Source organism: Opisthocomus hoazin, chromosome 9 (assembly GCF_030867145.1).
Source record: "Opisthocomus hoazin isolate bOpiHoa1 chromosome 9, bOpiHoa1.hap1, whole genome shotgun sequence".
NCBI lineage: Eukaryota > Metazoa > Chordata > Aves > Opisthocomiformes > Opisthocomidae > Opisthocomus > Opisthocomus hoazin.
In genome coordinates this window covers 26,765,556-26,780,843 of record NC_134422.1, presented here as the reverse complement: position 1 = coordinate 26,780,843, position 15,288 = coordinate 26,765,556, and the positions used below count along the sequence as shown (strand labels likewise).

The window sequence follows — 15,288 nt, the reverse complement described above, 5'->3', positions numbered from 1 at the left end:
GAGCTGCTTGTTCAACTGTGTAAAAAGAACTGCTTGTGTTTGTAAGAAATAATAATTTTCTTGGTAAAAAGCTTTTAAATAGGAAAGTATAAACAGACTGCAAGTAACAAGGGAAGTTGTAACACGTCTGCTAACACTTAAGAATGAGAATTTGGAGCAAAATAATTCAAAGTATCAGTTTATAATATGTTACTACAAAAATAACAAGTATAGAAATTTTGAGTAAGTTCCAAATGCAAAGTTCAGCTTGTACAGACCAAGTTTTCACTTGCTAATAAAAAAGGAGTTTATGCTTTTGAATTAAAAAGTATACCTTGCCAAAACACAAAGTTCTTCGATTCACAGTGACAGGCCGAAATGGGAGGATGGTGGCTAACCTGGAAAACAGTTTGGCTGAGTTAAAAACAATTTCTTTTCATTTCTAAGACAATACAATTGTTGCTGCAATATGAAAATACTAAAAAACCCACACTATTTATTAGCCTATGTTGCTACAAAAATAGATGCAACTTCAGTTTGTAGTTAAAATGTTACGTACTTCAAACAATTCCTTGTGATTACTACAAAAATATATACCTTTCAGCATTTAACAAAGTTCACTCCTACTAACAACCTTTCTTTACTACTAAGAAAGTAAACCATTCTAACTAGAAAAAAAAAAAAAGATTACCCTATAAAAAAAAGAAACCAAAATCTAAATCTAAATAGGAGTGTCTATCTAGAAACAAGCTTTACCTGCTCTGAGAAAAATCGAAATCCTTTGTCTTCTCTAATACATTCATAAGTTTCACCAAGCACTGGGTTAAATGGCTTGCTTCCTGCTCTAAAGTATGTAGAGGCATAGCCTGACGCTGCAAAAGCAGCTATCAGAACCTGTGAAAATACAGACAGGAAGATAAGTGAGAACAGGCAGAGATTCTTGTGTATATGTCATCACTGTGTGGTATCACACAACTCACTCCACTCAGCGTGAAATCTCGATTAAGGAAGCATGTCTGAGAGGGAAGCTATACATCCCAGCCAGAACCAGTATAAACTGTATTCCTTTTGTTGATATAATTTGGTTTTCTTCATGGCCTCAGTCAGTTTCTTTGAACAGTCCCCTAAAATAAATATCTGCACAAGATACTGGTTTTCTACCTTTGACCAGGCTTATCACTTATGATCTAAAACACAGACCCAGTTCTAGTCTATGGTCCCTGTGAATAAATATTATATGATAACTTCTCATGACATGATTAAATACCATTTTCCTATGGGAACTATTTTATTTAGTGGCAAACATAAATGGTTCTCACTCAGGACATCCTTAATGCAAAGTTATTTCAGGATCTTCCATGCATGTTGGCCTTATCAGCCCCCTTGTCTACATGTACAACCCAGATTCAGTAATCGCTAAACTAGGCCTATCTGGGAGTAGTAAAATAAGTGATATGCCACAGTAATTTAGATTACCACTTCCTTTAGCATAGTTAAAAAAAAAATCATAACAGGCACTCAGAAGTCCAAACAAAATTTCAGAAAAGCAATATGGGGACAAAAATCACTTAGCTATGGATAATCTGCTAGCAGCGGAGTGAAATTTAACCAGGTCTCCCTCTCCTCATGCTAGCAAGGACATAACACTTGTGTGAGCTTTTACATGCTTTGTTTTCTTCCTGTTGTGTAATAAGTGCTCCATTCTCTATTCATTTCTTATTATTCATAAACGCAACATCAACAGAATTAAAGCTCTTTTCACAGGTTTTTCTTCAACATTAAAAGCCTTTGTTCTTCCAAAACCTTTTTCATTAACTTAAGACATTACAGAGAAATGAGGGGATTTACTATCCTTATAAGCAATGAGAAGAATAAAGTTTCCACTACTCTTGGATACTTCTTTAAGATAGAAAGTCCTGATTTTTCAGAGAACAGTGCAGAAGCAGGTAACATATTCACAGCACTGCTATCACTGATGCTTTGGGTATTCAGCACTTCTGCTAAGCAGTCCCACATGCCTCAGACTGGGTGTGCAATTTGCATTTTGAAGGTGCTTGTTAGAAGTTTGGTTTGTATCCCTAGTATTGTACTAGGTATCTGTAGCAGAGAAGGGGACTGAATCCACATTTCCAACGAAGTTTTCAGTTGCACCGTGCCTCTTCCTTCCTGAACTCTCCTGACTCCTTCACTCCTTGCCTTCCAAGCTTTTCAACAAAGGAGGCAGAGTCCTACAGGCAAACAGCCTGATTTGCTCAGTACAACCCTGCCCAGTCCTTATAGGGTGTCCCTTTTGTGAGGGACATTAAGAAGTCTTGTAGGAAAACAGCACATGATGATAAATAATGCAACCACCTATCACAAGACAGGTCCAACTTCTTCAGTGGCAAGGAAAAAAATACCAGTGTTTAGGACCCCTCGCTCTCCTGCAGGCCACATGAACATTGCAGTTCGTGGACCTGAGCATGTGGCTATATGACAGCCACAGTCAACCTCTCCTCTCCCAGCTATCAACTGTGCTGCCAGCCCATACCAGGGAACAGTAGATAGGTTCAGCAACAACTCTGCCAACTTTCCCCTAACAGTCTTTCCATGTTTCTTCGGAGGAAAAGGACGCACGACAGAGATCAAAAGACCCTGAGAGCTGAACACAGGCTGTTGGCTGTCAGTTAAAAAAACAAGACACATTTACAGGGGAGCTGAAGTCAGGCTGCCCAGGCAAACTTTATTTTCGTGTTTTGGAACTTCTCTATTGAAAATTGCCTAGGATGACATCTTACTGACACTTCCATCGATCATAAGCCAGCCACAGAATTGATTAGCTCTCAGAGGCTGCTGGACTTGATCACTGAAAGCCAGGAAAGGATGCTGCAGGGTTAGAAACTGCCAATGCCTACATATACAGTCCTACAGGGTGAGATCAGTCTTCACATCAATAAGTCACAACTGCAGGACTTGGTTTGAAGTCAAGACAAGTCCCTCAGTCTTGTTCAGATCAAACCCACCACCTGTAATTTTTCACAGCTTTCATCTGACCCAGCAGGGAAGTCTGTCTGTTAACAGGAAGAGCAAAAAAGGACTCTGCACAGACCTCTACTCAACAGCTCTCTTTTTAATACAGACATAAGAAACGCTACACTAAATTTATTACCATGCGTTCATAAGGATCATCTGTTTCAGCAGCCTTGTCCAAGAGTTCACTGTATTCCAGCTCTTCACAAAGATGTTGTAAGGTATTTAGAGGCTCATTTAGCTCAACTGGCATGGATACTTTGGAAAGATCTTTGCCAATGTTATTTCTCAAAATATTCCACAGATTGATGTTACTGGTGTCAGGGCTGGGAGCTGGGAGACAAGTTCTCCGTCCATTCCTGAATGCACCTCCTGTTAGCTCACCATTAAGAACTGGGAAGGGGAAAATAATATTATCATAAGAAAGCATCAGATTAAGAAAAACAGACTTATCCACTGCGCCAAATCACCATCAGAACAAGCAAGCCCAACTTCACTGATTTCAGCTGAGTTGGTCTTGTACAGACATACAGTAAATCTCGTACATGAACATAACCAACGTAATTTTCCAAAGTTTAAAACATAGCAGTATACTTTGCCGAGAAATGTTGTCTGCAACACTGGTGTTGTCCTCAGATATATTATCACTCACATCACTGATATAAGATTCATCATCAGAAGCCTAAAACATAAATAAAATATCAATTATGTCAAATGCATATAAAATACACTGACAAATTAGACAACAATAATTAATCAAAACAGAAATATTCAAAGAAATGATCTCCATCCAATTAGAGCTTTTAACTACATCAACTGGATTTTTCAATCAGCCCATACTGCCAATGCACTAAAAGTGTCAAAACAAATGCTATGTGCTCCTTATGTTTCTGAATTCCTTATGATGAAGCCAAATACATCCATTAAATTTGAAAAAAGGTGACTGCAAATGAGATCAGAGATGAACAAAAAATTGATAATGTAACACGTTGGGGATAGGAGGTGAGACCAGATTGTCAGATTTGTGCTCTTTATAAAGAACCAAACAATAAAACACAACTTGGGTTTCAGCAAAAACTTATACAAACATCAACCTATCATTTTGCAAAACAAGAACTACATCAATCTTAAAACTATTTTTAAGATTTTTTCTTTTAATGAAAAGTGTTTTTATCAGAAATATTACTTTCAAAATATTTTACAGTATTTACTGTTAACATAGTATTTATTATAAGTGCTTTACCACGGGGGGGGTGATTTTGTAAAATTTCTTTTTTTATATACTATACAGACACACCAATTTTCCATGCTGATATAGACAATCCAGACTATTGAGATAAAATGTACTTTACACCTGCCAGCAGTAATAAGATAAGGATTCATTCCATTCTTTAGATGAACAACTCTAGCTGTGGTTGTGCCAGCTTGTTGCACATGAGCATCCTTGTCAAAGAGAGAACACGATGGCACACTCTCATTTCCTCTTACAGAAGAGTTGTGGTAGACCACAGCACTACTGTGGCTTTATAAAAAGGTATTTTAAAAAATAAATACATTTTTTAAATTGAAGAATTTATTCAGGGTAGCACAGGAAAGCTGTGGACAGCAACATTATTCCAGAGCCTGAACTGCATCTGACTGCATCAACTTTGAGTGAGACAATTTTTCAGGCTTTTGTCTACTTCTCTGATTACAGAAAATAACTTTATATGCATACTAGAAGATTTTTTTTTTAAACAATATTTAAAAATCTAAATTAGTTGACTGTATGGTCAGACATAACTGATCCTGTCTATGTCATCCTCATCTGAAACTGCCACAGTCTAGTGCAGACATGTACTGAACACAAGCTACTGACACAAACAACTTTTAAGTCAGTTTTACAGTTCAGGGTACTTCTGCACCCCATTACAAAGGAGTCCCATGTCCATTTATCTATACCTTATACATTCTGACACCTTCTTCTTCTAAGTAGCACTATAAAAAAAAAAAATCATTCACTAGTGGTAGCAATACCTAAATCTGTCCAACAGTAAAGCTGCAGCATGCTGTTATAGCCTACCTCGTTTTCTGACGAGCTGGCAGACAGCAGCACTTCCTGTGCATCAAAGAACTCTGAAATGGATTCAGACATAGAGAGCCTGCTCTCGTTAGAAACCTGCTGAGACAGTGGCAAACTGACATGAATTTGTTCACCTGTCTGTAAATAAAGCACAGAAAAATAAAAGTATTATTTCTAATATAAAAGAAATACACATAAAAGGGGTCATATACCCGAATAATTTTTCTGTGCCAAATACAAGCATAGATAGTAAAGACAGCATTTGAGTAGGGCTTTGTGCGTACCTAACAGATGAGACTTCGACAATTTAAAACCAAAGTGCATTTTGAGCAGCAAGATACACGTCTTCATTTGAGGCCTGCCCAGCATCCACTGCTAAGTTTTAGCAGCATGAATAATCACAGATCTAGTTCTGTATCCAGAGGAGTGATTTTGTGGACAACAGCTGGATTGTGGCAGACAAGTTCAACCATAAGATTCAGACGAAAAGGCATCTAATCATCACAAATCACGTCACTGGGAGCTAGCTTTTATACAGCCAAAACTCAAATATTAAGCTTTATAAGGTCAGCAATTTATAAGTTACCTTCAAAATAAATGCACTTGTGAGCCAGTTCAGTAACAAATATTTGAAATATTTGAATATTCAGGATGATGGCTATAACATATATTTATGCACTTTTATTCCATGTCTGTACTCCAAATCTCATCTGAATTATGCCATTAACACTGACTCAATACTACTAAAGGGAATGAACTCTCTATGGTTTATTGTAAAGAGAATTTAACAGCAAAGGCAAGGGTTCAAAATGGTGCTATGTGTTTATCAGTAGGGGGTAAACTAATTTAAATAGTGGAACATATCTTCCTCTTCCTGCTACTGATGGGAGGAACACCAGGTTTCAATGTGTTACCCTACAGGCTATCACTTTTAAGAGGGGAGTGAAGAAAAATGAAGATTCTCTCCCTGTACCATTCCACCAAAGGAGCTGCTGCTGTGGAGAGAAAACAGGCTTCTGACTTCATCCTTTAATTTATACAGCATGTTGCTTCTGCAAGATAATACAGATGAAACTACTAAAGCCCTTCTAAACACAGTTAACTCTTCAGATTGCAACTCCTTTCCCATTAATCTTACTACATAAGTCCTGAAAATGTTTTTTATGACATCTTAATCCTGTAGAATTATTCTATATAGTTGCCTCAAAATGCACTAACAACAACCAAAAAATCATGAACAAGCCAAGAGATCAAAACCCATTCTTTTTTCACTGGGGCTTATAAGCTTGTGGATATTTGATGAATCATAATGGAAACAGAAGCTCATTTTACTGTTCTTGTTACAGGGACTGATTAACATTTGAAGTTTTTGTATAAGCTAGAGGGACTTGGAAAACTACACGTGCCCCTACCTGAAAAAGATGCTCACACCAGCATTAACTACACACTGCATGATTATACATATAAAGCAGACATGAAGAAGTGAATGAGAGCTCTGGGAATCTCTTTGAAAAACTACTCCCGTCAGACACACTTGTACCAAGATAGTGATGTGCATATGAAAAAGAAACAGCTAACCAACAAAACATACAAAATAGAAGAGATGGTCATTGCTCAGAACTTCACTGTTTTTTTTGTTAAAATTCAAGCTGATTAGTTGTCAACGTGACCACATACTACAGCTTGCAAATTTAGATTTGTCCTTCTCATGAGGGAAGCTGACTTGCTATTAATACAAATGTTCGGTAATCTACTTGACTGAGGAAAGCAAAACAAGAAAGACTAGATGTTACAAACATGATACTAGTATAGGGCTTGGTTCACTGACTGAACCTTTTGATTTCAGCTGTGTCACTCAAGATATTAAACGTCAGACCCTTTAAGCACTTGCAGGATCAGGCCACTAAATACTAAACTGTTCTGTTGATTTGGCAAGAAACTAAGATACAGAGTTGGTTAGCTACTGTGTGTTACATTCAAATACAGTAAAACCTCACTAATTCCCACAGCCAACAATTAATATTCCAAAACTGGAGTCCTTCCCTGTTTCTCTGCAGAGACCAAACAGTTCTTTCATGAGATCCAACATATGCAAAATAAAAGAAGTTTTATTTTACGTAGGGAAAATATAATGACTTTTTCTATAAATGAACACTTGCCAATCCAAAAAAATCTATAATTTGCCAGATGTATTTCAGCCATTAGTGAGAATTAGCAAGGTTTGATTGTACTCTAAATCCATTAAAGGCCAAAGTCTTACCTCATCAGGACTAGGGATAATATTTACACTGACAACCTGATCACAAATAACAGATTCTGAATGTATTCTGTTCAAGCGACTCCTTAGTTCAGCATTCTGGTTGAGAGCCTTAAAATAAAAATCGCACATTTCATTTAAAATTAAAAGTAAGCATTAAACAGAAAAAAAAGTAGCTTCTTCCGAGCAATTTGCTAAGAAATCACAGAACTTCCTTTCTTCCATTTTTAGAGAGACACAAATTTTAAGATCCTCTCTAACACGATTTAATCTTTTGATTTTTCAGGCGGCAGGGAGGACAGATATTCTCCGACAATGTAACAGCGGCATTCTACCTTAACTCTTCAGATAGCTCTTTGGCAGATATACTGGGGGGTTATGTACATTATGGAAATGGGGAGTGAATGCAGCAAAAAAGAATGAAACTGCAGAACAACAAATGGGAACTACCCACTGAATGCCCATTCTTGGTTGGCAACTATAGAGCCCTTTCTGAACCAAGGTAATTAGCACTTAGAGCCTGCTAAAGAAAATTGTTTCCCTTCCAGCAAAAACAACATAATTGCTAGTATCATTGAGTGTTTGCCTGTCCAGATCAATTTGATATATTTGCATGTGTGTACTCATTTCTAACTACTGATCCATTAAGAGTGTCACAAATACCAACAGAATTCAACTGGTGTCTGGTACCTGCTCACTTTTCTCCTTTTTTAAAGCCCAACCTAGATTATAAATTTGGGTGCATATATACATAGTCTGTCATCCAGAAAGACTCATGCAAGATTCTGCAATTCAGCAAAAGTATAATATGTTACATTCCTAGAACATGAACAAACTTTAACCCTAATATATTCCCAGCACTGAGGATTATAGAAAAGAATGACAGACATACTGTTTTCGTAGAAAATGACTGTTATAAAGGAGTAAGAACCTTCTTCTGCCTCCCCCTAGGGCAGACTCAGGAATAGATTGCAAGAATGTACTGAAACAAAGTAGGTCCAAAGTAAAATAGGTTAGCTTAAACTGTCACTAAACAGTTTAAGATACCCCATTTTGCTTTGTTCTGAAATGGTCTGGGCATGTTCACAGTTGCCATCTACCAGGAAGGGAAAGTGGTAACAGCCTGGCAGTAGCTTCTTAAAACTGCTCAGACCTGGTCATATACAAGTCCACTCTTCAGAATATAAGCTTCTGTGTTTCCTTGACAATGAATTAAAAAATTTGAGTTATTTTGCAGCCTGAGGACTTACTGTCGCTTTAACTCTTCTTTCCCACTAAAGCCAACAACAATTTTTCCTTTGGCTTAAGTGGGAGAGATGCTGGACAGTAACAGGTGTGTATCTGAAAATCCAATTTTCTTGTGATTATCCTGTAACCTATGATTCCTTTTGCAGTTAGAGACATGGACATATAAAACAAATCTGAAAATATGCAGTCAAAATTTAAAACTTAATTAAGAAAACAAGAATAGCTCTTTGGCTGTGCTGGAAAGAGCTCCAGGAAAGATCCTGGCATTTGTATAAAAACATTTGATCCTTTGTCTTTACTTTGGAAAACCATCAGAGCTACACACTTACACAAACAAATTATATCCTTGACCTCCACATGCATTGAGGTTAGACCTATGTCATACCAAAACATACGTTATAACTCTGGCCAAGAACCTGACTTTTTCTTGGCTACTTCTACCTCAGGAAATAGCCAAAATACAAAAGAAATAGTGCATCTGCCAGGCTAGATGTGCTTGAAATCAAATCAAGAACGTACCTGAGAGAGGGACTGTCTGAGGTGTGCTATTTGAGCATTGTGGCCTGTAAGATCTTGCTCTGAAACAATCTGCTTAAGCTTCTCCTTCTCTATAGCTATGCTGTTAAAGGCAGACTTCAAAAGAGAATGGACTAAGCAAAAAGAGAAAAAGAAAACAAGTGTTTTCTCAGCTACAGAACTGCACATTGACATCTATTACAATATTTCAGCAATAAAGACAGAGAGTGAGATTTCCATCCCACAATTAAGGAAATTTGAAACAAGGATCTGAACTTCAAGTAATCCATACCAAATTAAGTACAAACACTTAGAGCCTGCGGTTGTAATGTGCATACTGCTTGTTCACACATCTGTCATTCTTGGTGCTGAACATAGGACAAGGTGCATATTTGGATAAACTGTGTCCAATGTGTGTTCTTTTCTTTTTTTTACTTTTCAGAGTAACAAAAAAATCAGTTCTGCTAAGACTTAAAATTGCACTAATATAGAGGATTACTTGATCTTTAAACAGGTTTTTGACATTTTAAAATATGTCTCATGCTTTTTCTGTTTATTATGTAACAGTTAGCAAGCCAATACCAAACCCTTCTAAAAACAGTATTTTTCAGTCTGTAGGACCATTCATTTATCAGCAATAAAATGGCATTTCTAAAGTGCATTCTAGTAATAAGCTCTTCTTCTGTTCTTTCCACTGATGTAGAAAACATTGCACAAAAAGGAATTCACGACTTTCTATGTAGCAGTGATGTTCTGATTCATCTTTGGGGAGAAATAAAGCATTTCATTGAGAAACAAAATGTTTTCAACTTCAGTCACGTATTTGCAAGATGCAGAAAGTAGTTCAGAAGACTTCTAAAAAAAAATCTCTTACCAGAGTTTACCCATCTCCATATTCATGACATCCATGGAAAATGTAGGAAGTATGATACATGTAATCTTTATGCAAGCCACCTAACCAGTTAAAAATTCTTATACAGTATCATCTAATGCAGCTGAATGCCCTGGCCATAACTAAGGAAAGGCAATAAAGAAACACAACACAGAAGCACAATAAAGGAAAGGCTTGACGTTTCCAGTTACCTTTTTGTGCCATCAGGCAGAATTCTTCTTGAAGCTTCATGTACTCAGTAGAGCACTCCAGAGGGTCCGTTACATGGCTTGGAGGAGTCTGAAACTCGATGTCTGCACAAAGGTTGGGATTGGATGAATGCAGTCGAACAGGTGACATTGTAGCACTGAAAGGGACCTACAACAAGAAACAATGAAGAAATATTGTATAAGGTGCAACCAATCATTTGACACTGTTAAAGCAAAATTAAAATTTCTTCTGAAAACAGAAGACTTGGTTCACAATGTGAAGCACACTGTAAGAGTAACATGTAACTTTTTACTCTCCTAAATCTCAGCACAGCTAATGCAGCATTCTCCTGAAATTTTTCACTGAAACAGACAGAAGGCGGCCTAAATACATAGCTAACAGCTAACAATGGAACATTTCAATTCCAACACTTGCGAAAAAGGGCCATTTCCTAATGCTTAGAAGATGACTGGCAAATTGAACCATGACACATGTTGCTTTACATTTGGACACTGGACAGTATATGTAGTATGACTCTGTTGTTACAGTACCAACGTTTGAAGCACACAAGTTCCTCCACAGATCTAGAAATAGAATATAATATTATTGAATATATCATTGAGGTTTTTCAAAACTACTGGTAAATCTTGAGTTAAACAAACAAACAACAACCAAAAAAAAATCAGAACTCCACCTGATTTTCATTTGAAGTATATGAACGATAAGTAAATGCAGAGAGATATGGTTTAGTAAGATGGAGCAAAGAATTTAGTTTATTATCATTTCCACTTCTCTTTCTCCTTCTGTATTTTTCAGGTACAGTAATAAGAATATACATGCAGATCTTTATAAGTTATATACACATGTGTACTGAACAGTTACCTATAGGCTACATACGAAGTGTATGGCTACCATTGTTATATATGTAATGTGTGTCTGTAAGCGTATGTTGTATTTTAATTTTACCATTTACACACATTTGTATAAAAATCAGGCCAAGAACCCAATTTTCAAATTTAAATGCAAAGGAAAAGCATGCAGAACTACATTTTGTTATTTAAGTATTAAGCACTGTTAAACACATTGAACACATTAAATCTAATTTATTTAATTATATTGATCAAATGCACAAATCAAGAATTTCCACACTGCTGCCCAATGTAATTATTCAAATTTTAAAAATGGGGCCAAAATATAAAATGCATCTTCCGAGGCATGACAAAGAGCAGCAGATAACATAAAAAGTCATATTACTAAGAATTTTTAATCAACAGATTAGTTCTATACCACCATCGGTATTTGAAATTGGTACCTTATTATTTGATTAGATCAGGGAATGGTTTTATCAGTCCCTTCTTGTAAAAGCTGTCATCAATATATGTTTTAGGTTTCTGATTCTCTAGCAAAACCTTCAAAATCCTGTTGGATCTATTCATCACATCTCATACCTCTCATGAGCATATTCTGCAAAATAACATTTTCCATCCTGTTCTTCCTCAATTTCCAGATACATATAGCACATAAAATAATAGCTCTAAGGCATCTATCCAGTATAAACTTCATTCTCTTCTCTCATGTAGTTTGATTTCCAGATATATCAACAAAGTAGGTATTTTTTATTGGACCCCATTTGGACCTCTCCCAACAGCCCAACAAAACCAGGTGAATTCAGTAATGTGACTAAATGTAGGTTAATTTCCAGTGTCCTTTACAAAACCCTTTTATTTCTCAAATCGAAGTGCGTGTTCCCAGAACTTTCTGCTTGGGAGCACTGCAAAGGTTCAATGGCTCCAAGTGGCTCCAGGAGGGTAGAGTAGGTGGCTACACGATAGCTGTGTGTGCAGGGAGCATGTACACAACCCTCAAGCCTATCCAGCAGGCAAGAGAGAAAGCTGATCCCAGCCGTAATGCAGGAGCCTAAGGGAGAGTCCCTACAGCCCCACGTGCCTGCAGTGACAGGGCAGGTTGCCCCAGCCCCACATAGCCTGGCAGAGCTGCAGGCAGGCTCCCCACAAATGGTGGGGCTCTTTGGTCATTTTATGATGAACCTAGCTGAAGAGACCTGCTTTAGATCCATCATTTCTGCCTCCTACCTCAGCTGGCCAGGCTGAAAAGCAATGTTTCTGCAGTGAGGTTTACTGGAAAAACAACATTTTAAAGTATGTCCTAGAAACAGCATTTACACGTTCTACAAATATTGTCACACTGCTTGCAAGAAATATACATTCACACGACAGAGACAAGTAGCTGCTCTGCTGACTGCTTTACATACAAGAAGCAAAAATACTGAAGTGTTAACTGACATTAACTCTCCTCATACGCATCCTTTAGAAAAGTTTCCAAGCTACTTTCCACAACAGATCAAAAAAAAAATCTACATTGAACAAACTCTTTCACTCTCTTGAACAGGCAACAGTCCAAGAAATACTGCCAATGTACTTCTCTCTCCTTTTTTCCTTTCGCTGCTGTGCTTTCTCTCTACATCCATAGTGACTTGATTCTGACTTTTACATATTTGTTTTTTGGTTGGGTTTTTTGTTGTTGTTTTGGAGGTTTTTAAAAAAATATTTAGCTTCTTGATGCATCACTCTAGTTCCCTCCATACACACACTCTTCTACACACGCCCTCAGATGTACCTTGTTCTGACTTTCTGCTTTACACCGGGGTCATAATACCCACTCAGCCATTACCTTCTTCAGAATTACAGGTCCATGTAGAAACAGACTGTTACTGGTAGAGTGGGTCATAAGGAAAATCTCCTCTCTCTGCCGTGCATTTAAGTGACGTAATTCTGTATCCTTCAGTCTGTACACAACAGCTTCACTGACTGGGAGAGAAAAGCACTTTGCTACATCAGCCAGGAAGAAGGGGCCATTGCCACAACCGCTGCAACAGCTGCAGAGACATTTTGGTGCCTCCTGCACTTTTGTCAGCTCTGCCAAGACCTCTCTCACTCCAGCTGCATGTAACAACTCAGCTATTCCCTGGACTCCTACTGCCTTGCAATCTAAGTCCAGCTGTATTTACTCCCTACGAGCACCCCTCGGTACAGCTCTTACAATGCTGTTTAACTACTGCTGAGCCTACTGGTTAGAGCCCCCATTGACGCTGCCAAGTAAACTGAGAAGCAGGCAGATTTCTCTGCTAGGTGGGCAGATTGATGAGGTCAGAATATCAATCAATTATTGAGCACAGAATTCGGCATCAAGTGATTATAGGGGATTAAATTTAGATGAGTTAATTTGGGAACTGGAGAAACGCTGATTTCTCTCATGCTTTTTAAGACGGCGTAACAGTAACCAACTTCTGTGGTTCAGGTAGCAGGAGCTCAAGGTATTCAGGCTTAAGCAGAAGCTATGTCTGGTCTAGAGGATTTTAGGTATGGGCTGGAGCATCAGACCCTGGAATCCTTTAGCCTGGTCAAGACATTCACTGCTTGAACTAGGTAAGGGGTATGTGTTTAAAGCTCGCTTCAGTCTTTGGCTGCACAGTCTTCACTATCTAGCTGTTGTACTAATCACAGTTGATGGATTAGTACTAATGTCGATATTGCACATTCCTAATAAGTGCATTTCTGATAAAGCAGCAGCTGAAGATATGCTTTTAATCCTAATTTGATTTCACAAACAGCACTTCTCCCTCCCAATTCCCAGCCTCCGTGTTGATTTCATAGCTCCAGATTTTGCAGCAAAGACTTACAGAATTAGCAAAACTAAATACAGACACTACAGGTAGTAATATGACTTTCTGGGATTATGGAACGTCAACAGAAAGTGTCTCAAATGAAAAGGCTAACCTTATTGTACTTAAAAAAAAACCCAAACAGTAAATTTTATAATTCCATGGTTGATTGTAACAAGTCTCCTTGGATCTGCGGTGTTAATATAGACTGTCATGAGAATCTATTAACAGAATTTGATAATTTCTTTCCATTTTGTGTAGTACATAGCAGATTATGTCAAAGATGTTCCAATAGCACGGGGCCTAAGTCTAATGGTCACTTGCACTTGCAAAAGGAGGGACATGTACCATGTAGAAAAGCTCAGACCCACATTTATATGGAATTCATTTGTGTCAGGCCTGAAACTCAGCTGGAAGTGGGTAGCATGGACATCTCCAAAAAGTGCAAGAAACATTTTCACAAGTTTATTACACATTCAAGTACACAGCTACCCATCTTTAGAGCTATCCCTTGATTTTTAAATCCACTCACTGTTGTAGCCACTGCAGCTGCTAGTCTCTGCCGGCGTCGTGTTGTGCTGAACTGGCCCTTCGGTGCCGGCCCTTCCTGACAGTGAATGCAAGAAGACAAGGAAGTAGAAAAAGAGAAGGGAAAGGGTGATGGGACACAGGAAGATGAAAGGTGATCAGTAGAGGGAAAGGGAGAGTCTTTAAGTGGATTTCAATTATGTTAACTCTTATGGCCTACACATTCTGAGGACAGATCACATGTTTTCAGTTGTGTATGCCAGAGACATAAAAAATCTAGATGCTTCATTAAAATTATCTCCAGATGAGTTGGACTGCAGTGCACTCACTAAGACTACCAAAAAAAAAAATTTCTATTAGCATTGCCATTCAGAGTCATAAGGCAATTATGCAATAAGAAAACAAAAAGGATGCTATGGCATGGCAGAAAACACAAAAAACAAACTCCTTCTGGGGGTCACTTGACCATCTAGAAGATGAATTCTGAAAGAGATCACTTTGCATTGGTGGAAATGCATGAACTGTGGTCATTGAAGATGCATGCATCTCAATGGTAAAACTTTTCAGTGTGTATGCTCTAGGGAGCTTGCTTATGTAAACTTTCCTGTGCACGGCTCTAGCATTTCTGTGTCCATCCTTGAGCGTACTTGTTCTTTTCCTCTGCATGCCACTGAGTTCCAATTACCTCTCCCATACATTACGGAAGGCTTGGCATCCAAAGCAATGCAAAAACTCAGAAAAAGCAGCACAAATGAAAACAAAGTGTTCCAACAACTACTTCCTTTTACTGCATGCATAACTTTCAGCCTCATCCTGCTTACTTTCACTTTTATTTTACTTTTAGGAAAATTCATGATGGTACATAAGTCAGGCAAGTAATTGTCTAATGCAGTGGAGCTCCACACCTATCATACAGTCCTATTTAA

At 37.9% G+C, this 15,288-nt stretch overlaps 1 protein-coding gene across 1 annotated transcript in view; it reads right to left on the bottom strand.

Annotated features, from left to right (window-relative positions):
• The window catches only part of LOC104329019 (oxysterol-binding protein-related protein 6), a 136,267-nt gene that overhangs the window by 41,179 nt on the left and 79,800 nt on the right, over positions 1 to 15,288 (bottom strand). The window contains 9 exon segments of the mRNA XM_075429951.1: positions 314 to 377; positions 736 to 873; positions 3,128 to 3,381; positions 3,583 to 3,670; positions 5,051 to 5,188; positions 7,311 to 7,418; positions 9,075 to 9,205; positions 10,155 to 10,320; positions 14,367 to 14,441. Coding sequence (XP_075286066.1) covers positions 314 to 377; positions 736 to 873; positions 3,128 to 3,381; positions 3,583 to 3,670; positions 5,051 to 5,188; positions 7,311 to 7,418; positions 9,075 to 9,205; positions 10,155 to 10,320; positions 14,367 to 14,441 — 1,162 coding nt within the window.